The sequence below is a fragment of the Nannobrachium achirus genome (genome assembly GCF_963921795.1).
Source record: "Nannobrachium achirus genome assembly, chromosome: 1".
NCBI lineage: Eukaryota > Metazoa > Chordata > Actinopteri > Myctophiformes > Myctophidae > Nannobrachium > Nannobrachium achirus.
The window spans coordinates 42,687,600-42,695,177 of NC_137810.1; the positions used below are offsets into that span (position 1 = coordinate 42,687,600).

The 7,578-nt window shown below is 42.3% G+C and overlaps 1 protein-coding gene across 1 annotated transcript in view; it reads left to right on the forward strand.

Moving 5' to 3' along the window:
- Window positions 1–2,501: 2,501 nt before the first annotated feature.
- Window positions 2,502–7,578, forward strand: part of LOC308291277 (glucosamine-6-phosphate deaminase 1-like) — a gene marked incomplete at both ends in the record, with an annotated part of 5,616 nt that continues 539 nt past the window's right edge. Inside the window, 5 exons of the mRNA XM_080733259.1 lie at window positions 2,502–2,625; window positions 2,996–3,097; window positions 3,191–3,373; window positions 4,089–4,273; window positions 5,300–5,474. Of these exons, the coding sequence (XP_080589385.1) occupies window positions 2,502–2,625; window positions 2,996–3,097; window positions 3,191–3,373; window positions 4,089–4,273; window positions 5,300–5,474 (769 nt within the window). The remainder of the gene's footprint in view (window positions 2,626–2,995; window positions 3,098–3,190; window positions 3,374–4,088; window positions 4,274–5,299; window positions 5,475–7,578) is intronic.

The window sequence follows — 7,578 nt, forward strand, 5'->3', positions numbered from 1 at the left end:
ATCGCACAGAATGAAAACTAATCACGGTGCTTGTTAAGGGGGTAAAAGGAGACTGCAGGCATTGGAATGACAAAGGGATGACTTTTTACGGAATGGACACTTGTAATTCTTGAATGATACACTTCGGATGATGTATTTTTTTCTATATCCGATAGAAAGTGATTTCATCATTGCATAGAGAGTTTGTTCAGTAACAGGGATCTCCATGTCTCTCCAACTCTTTATTAAACAGAAAACGTATTTTCAGGTCGGGAACCGGGATACCAATTTTAACTAAGAACACAGGATATAAATTAAACCAGTTGAATTGAAAGTGATGACGCAAATGCAACTGGTACTAGGGCTGTCACGATTATGACATTTTACATGATGATTAGTTGTCACTCAAATAATTGCGATTAACGATTTAACTGTGTTTTTGTCATTGACAATTATATTTCTGTTTGGCTTTTAAGCTTTGAAGTTGCACATATCAGATATGACGGGTCCGCATCAATATGCCGATGGGCCGGTATGCCGACACTAAAACTAACCCTAACCCTAACCCTAAACCTAACCTCAGTAACCGTGACGAGTAACTAACCTGCCGACGCTATAGTAACCCTAAACCTAACCTCAGTAACCGTGACGAGTAACTAACCTGCCGACGCTAGTCGGAACAGCGGCCCGTCGGCATATTGAGCGGACCCCAGATATGACACATAAATATAAAAAGAAATTACTGACATATTTGACAACTTTATACTTTAACAACGCTCACAACGTGTCGCACCTAGGGTTACCAACCGTCCCGTAAAATACGGGATCGTCCCTTTTTTGGAAACTAAAAGACGTGTCCCGTATTGAACTGAAACGGGACGCTCTTTGTCCCGTATTTTAAGGTTGGGGGATAAATATGAATGACGGGATGATTTAATTGAGAAATGACAGCGATTCTGCCTGTCAGAGAGCTTCCACTTCCACTCTGCTCTCCTCTGAGACGACAAGTGCTGCATCCCATTGCTGTGAGAGGCGCTGCGCTGTTTGTAAGCAGCTGATTGGCTTATTAACACAGTGTTGCTAAGACACAGTCTCCGCCCCCTACACACTCCCTTCCCAAGCATGGGCTGTAGGTTCACTCCACAAGTTGCCTGCGAGAGACGATACGAGTGCGTGCGAGCGACCATACGACAGTGCTCGGCTCAGAACATTGTTTAATGTCTTTAAAAAAAACGTGTGCCAGAAGATTGTGTACAAACATATTAGACATGAATCTATGATAGGTGATAGGCTAAACAAAAAGGTGAAAAAGCAGGCAAGCAACAGAAAATAAGCCATGGATATTGTATTCCTGGGAACACTACAGTAATCTTGTCTGCCAACTAAAGCGACCCCAGACAGGCTGGTATGTGAAATAAGCATGCGTTGATTTTGTTTTTAAAACCTAATGGTTATTGCTGTATGCCAATATGATTAAACTAGTGTTGGGTAACCAGAGAGTGGGCACATTAGGACCAGGTAGACCTAGGCGATATGTTTTGGAAAATTGAGAGAAATACAATATAGGACTACACTACATGATTTTAAGGTAATAGGTTAGCTGGCCCAAAGACACCCGAATTAATATTGTGAAAGGAAAAATATGATTTAATAGAGGAAAATACCCGTTTTAGCCAATTTATAACCAAAAATATCCGATTTTTCGCCCCAAAGACACCCGAATTAATATTGTGAAAGGAAAAATATGATTTAATATAGGAAAATACCCGTTTTAGCCAACTTTATAACCGAAGATATCCGATTTTTCGGCGCCGCCTTTGGCGGCGCATGTCTCCTTAGAAAGTGTCCCGTATTTGCAACTCTGGGAGTTGGCAACCCTAGTCGCACCGTGTATGTAATAATTGTGACAGGCCTAACTGGTACACTATGAAATTGAAGCTGATAAATGGGTACTCTCTCCTGATTGGCTGGACTTTTGTCACCCATTTGAAACTGTATTGTCTGCTTATTAAAGAGTGACAGGGAGACCCATTCATTATTAACATCACAATCATTGTCACATCACAAGTTTACGGATGTAAAACAGTGGGTGAAATAGTTTTTTGGAACAAGCTGCCGCTGATTTTCAGTTTGACTGAATTGTCATAAGACTGTAGAGAAAGGAGAAAGAAAGAAAGAAAGAAAGAAAGAAAGAAAGAAAGAAAGAAAGAAAGAAAGAGAGAAAGAAAGAAAGAAAGAAAAGTCAGAAATCAAAGTCAGATAACGAGACAAAGTGAAACGTAATACGGTCAAAATGAAAGTAATCAAGGTCATAATGTATACATAATGTGACAAAGCCTGCAGTGACGGCTTGCGTCACATCTAGACTGGCAACAAAATGTATCTATAGGCCCTTATCTTCAAATTAGAAGTCAAAATGAAACTTTAGCACACCTAATCGAGACTTTAGACTCATTAGTCTTTTCAGTCATTTGTTCCAGCAGCTCCGGGCAGACACGTTTGTTGATGTTTCAGGAGGGACCATGAAGCTCATCATCCTAAATGACTACGAGCAGGCCAGCGAGTGGGCTGCCAAGTACATTAGGAATACCATTTTAAAGTTCAGTCCTGGACCAGAAAGATACTTTACTTTGGGACTTCCCACTGGTAATTAGTTCTTTCATAATTCTTTATGTAGTGTCTATATACTGTAGTGGGTACAGTATGCAGAAGAAACTGGATATGACATGGGAAAATGGGATGACTGGGCAATGGGCAACTTGGGGATATTTGGCCAGAAACTGGGAACGGAACTATACTTGTGGATATCTGGTGTGTTTTTTTTTGTTTTTTTTTGAGGAAAAGGCCTGAAAAAAGAAAAAGAAAACATATTCTTTCATTTTAGTTCTCAATTTTATCCTGGTCTCACTTTGTTTCGGTGCCCACTTCACATGTATTCTTCTAATGTAATGTTATATGATAATAATGAAATAAATGTGTATGCTGCTTATGCTTTTTATTGACATGATCTCTGTAGGAAGCACTCCTCTGGGCTGTTACAAGAAACTCATCGAGTATTTCAAAAACGGAGAGATCTCTTTCCAGTTTGTAAAAACATTCAACATGGATGAATATGTAGGTATGTAGTACAGTTTGTACCGACCGACCATTTTTAGTTGTGAAGTGGAAACATGGGATGTGTGATTTTACAGTAACTTTATGTTGCATACAGGACTTCCCAGAGATCACCCAGAGAGCTACCGTTCCATCATGTGGAACACCTTCTTTAAGCACGTTGACATAAAAGCAGAAAACACCCACATTCTGGACGGCAACGCTCCTGATCTTCAGGAGGAGTGTGAAGCCTTCGAGGGGAAGATAGAAGCTGCTGGAGGAATCCAACTCTTCCTCGGAGGTGGGGAGGTCAAACCATTCCATCACGTAACCATAGTAAAAACCAAAAGAGAAATTATATATTTGACCTGAGACCAATCTACAGATCTACAAGCTCATGTGTCGCTTTGCGCCATGTTTGTAAGCTTGTAGATCTGCTATTTTCACTACTTCTACTACTTTTAAATATATATTACTTTTTATACTCTTCAAAAATGGTAGGCATAATAAGCCCTGGCTTCAGCTTACACCTTTTCGGTGCCACTGTTATTAGTGGACTACATTGTATTTTGTTTTTTAATGGACCAAAATAAAGATTACTACTTCTTAAGTGTTTTTTTTTCTTCTTTTTTTTAATGGAAATTATTAGATTAGATTTTCTGTTTTTATTTATTAAATACTTCAGAAAAGTTGTGATTTATAAATATTTTACAAATCTTTTGAAATAATTAGATATTTACTCTGTGACCGAAACATGGGTCCCGACCCACTGTTTGGGAACATAACAATACCAGTATGACTCCCTAAATCGGGAGATAAGCGACCGTCAGGTCGCATACACACATTTTGGAATTAAGGCAATGGTAGCCAATCAGGAGGGAAAATGGGAAATGGGACAGATCCATGTTGATGACATGACTGTTGAGATACTGTGTACCGCTTTGCGTGATTTTAGGGCAAAATCTGTAGGAGCAGTGTCCAAAAAAGCATGTTATATGTGTGTTCTTCCATGGCAGGTGTGGGTCCAGATGGACAGATAGGCTTCAATGAGCCGGGTTCCAGTCTGGTCTCCAGGACCAGGGTGAAGACGCTGGCCAAAGACACCAGCCTGGCCAACGCTCGCTTCTTTGAGGGCAACCTGTCCAAGGTGCCCACCATGGCACTGACCGTGGGCATGGGCACCATCATGGACGCCAAAGAGGTCAGGAGATTAGATTCCAAACCCATTCATGTGCACTCCTTTTTTCCCCACTTATTTATTCCTGTTGCACGTAGCAAATCTGTCACGTTATGAATGGACGTATGCTGTAAGAACCTCGTTTCTTCAGAACTTGTAATAATCTGATAAACTGTAAAGCACTTTTACAAAACACTGATCCAAAGTTCTTTACTGTACACAATACATAATTGCAAATGGAGTATGTACATTGAGGCGTTACGTATCTAAGGAAAAGATACGGACAAGATGTGAAGGTTTTCATAGTTAACTGCAACCTACGGTCGCAATAATAATGCCAGTGCACCAGGTTATAATAAATTAATATTTTTTTCCTCTTTTTTCCTTTTGACCTTTGGCTTTCAATTTCAGTTTTGTTTTGATTCGTTTTTTAAAACACGCTTGCTAGTTTATCTGTTTTGTGAAATGGCTTGTTTCGTTTTGACTGGTTTTAGTGTTAGTGTTAGGGGGATAGTCAGAGCAGGGGAGAGATTAGACAACACGTCATGCAGCAGGTCATATGTATACATAATAATGTGACGGCTTGTGTCACCTAGACTGACAAGGTGACAGGGCTCAGAGCCTGTTCAACAGCATGATGGATGACAGGTGGAAACGGCTCCATAGTCTGGAATGATTCGTAGCCTGCACTCGAGAGGTTAACACACATGTGCAGCTCTGTGTGGGAGATGTTCTGTATGTGAGGTGTCAAGCAGCTGATGAATTGGCACCAGTCTACTTACAGCTCACCTGATTCATTGTACTTCCTCCTCTATTGCCAGCATTGCCACTGATGTGGTAGGCTATGGGCTTTGTTTGTGGAGCAAACCAAGCACAATATGTAGGGTAAAGACAGAATTCATCAGTGCCCGGCAGGTACACATTGTTTTCCCAGTGGATTCCTCGTCCTGCCGACCGCAACCCGCGACTCACGTCAGTGCAACCATACCTGCAATTTCCCAGAATTGCACCTTTCTAGTATATTATCATTACGATTCATTCTCTCCTCAGATCATGATCCTGATCACTGGAGCACACAAGTCCTTTGCTCTCTACAAGGCAATGGAGGAGGGAGTCAACCACATGTGGACGGTGTCCCTGTTCCAGCGCCACCTGCAGGCGGTGTTGGTCTGTGATGAGGACGCCACTCTGGAGCTACGGGTCAAAACGGTCAAATACTTTAAGGGTGAGGCTGGGTCATCATTAACCCATTTGGGACCTCTTACACCTATACGTTGTCATACATGGGAACGCCTCCGTGTCATTTTAGTTGTTGATATATATATATATATATATATATATATATCGCAGGTAAATCGCAGACAGAAACCTCTTATCTCTATTCTAACTTTTTTCATAAATTAACGCCCTACTTTGTCGTACTGTGACCATCACACAAAGTAGGTGTGTTTTGAGCTTGTAGATCTGCATTTTTTTTTTAATGATTAGTATTTTATCAGTTTTCTTTTTTTTTTACAAATACAACAGACACAATGGAAATAAAAGACAAAAACAAAGACAAACCAACACAAACACGTACATGTAGATCTGCAGTTTTGAAGTTTCAAATATGAAGTTTTTCTGAAAATTTAGGAAGGATTTAAAAATTAAAAGGAGGTTTTAGAATATGGCCGTGCCCGTGCCTTCAGTTCTGATTATGCCCCATTATCATCATTGCCACGTATAAGATTATCCTAAACAATGTGCTGATTAGTGTCAAGATAGAAGAGGTACCGTATATATGAAGCTATAATCTGGATTTGGTGACTAATAGGACTAATTAGGCCACCTCCTGTTTTCACGCTACAAATAATCTTGGCAAATAAACATCCAAACTACAAGCTCACACAACGCATTGGCGTTGCGCCTCATTGTGAGCTTTGTTGATGTAGATCTGTTATGTTTGCCAAATGTTCATCACCAAATAAGGACGCTATTGGATGTTGTCATTAAAGCAGCACTTTGTAACAACTACCGTATTTTCCGGACTATAAGGCGCACCGGACTATTAGGCGCACTGTCAATTTATGGTCTATTTTTCGAACTGTTTTCATATATAAGGCGCATCGGACTATAAGGCGCACATAATAGACACTACCGTTGCGTTATGCATCCAACAGATGGAGCTGTGCTAAAGGGAATGTCTATAGTGGCGTTTCCATAAAGCTACTTTTTGCGCATTAACGGCTTAATCGCAAAATCTTTTTATGGAAACACTTCAATTTGCGAATAAACTTTCATTATCCGCAAAAAAGATAATACGCTTGGAGGAGGAGGATTTTGAGGGTTAATCGAATAAACTAAATTCGCTTAAGTGAATGGAAACGGGTCAGACAATAAATGCGAATAAAATATGACGTTCTGGTCCATATCGTCCTCCAATAACACTTTCCCCCGCCGCTTAATTAACGTCCATTGTATAGCGTTAGCCCACAAAACAAATCGGTTGTTACACACGGAGTGTCCCTTCGTCATCACACCGCGTTGCGCGTGGAAAAAGTGGCCGTACAAGCTCGCATCTGCGACGCTGCAGGATGCAGTCTGCCCGGAGGACTCAACCAGGCGGGGGGGCGGCCGCCTCGGCTCGGGGACTCGGGGCGCCCCGGCCGGGGTCGCTTGCTCTGTGCTCCCGCCGGCCGCACTTTCTCCGCGGCGGTGCGTCGCGACTGGCTCTGGGTCGGGAATCGGGATGCGTGTGCAGCGAGTCACAGCAGTGCCCTCACGTCTCTCGGTCTGAAAAATTCAGCCCACAAAACAAACCTCGGTACACACGGAGTGACACGGACCATGTGTAAATTCCTCCCGTTTTCACCTCAAGCCATCGGTGGCGAGCGAACCCTTCCTCATCCCATCCCACGGTGTTGCGTGCCTGACGTGCCCAATCTACAAGCTCACAGGCACAGCAGCTCATAGATATATGCAGCAGCTCGCATCCACGTCTCCGCGCCGTGTTGAGAGCTTGCAGATCGGCCACCTGACCTTCCAGAGGACGCTAAAACATGCACTGTGCAACTGCAGCGACGCGACCGCGGTTTTCCCGGTGAACCGGTAGCTTTATGTATTGAGAGGAACTCTTGCCAATTTCGTAAGAGACTCGTCGCCAATTGTATTTAAAAGTTATTTGGGGCCATGATGATGATAACACCTTCTTCCCACTACTAGACAGCGTCCGAGTCACAGCAGTCAGACGTGCAGACGCCAGACGGTGCAGTGCTCAGGTTCGGTCTGATAAAAATCAGCCCGATCAACTCTTGCGACGTCGCTAATTCGAATGACACCCGCAAATGGAA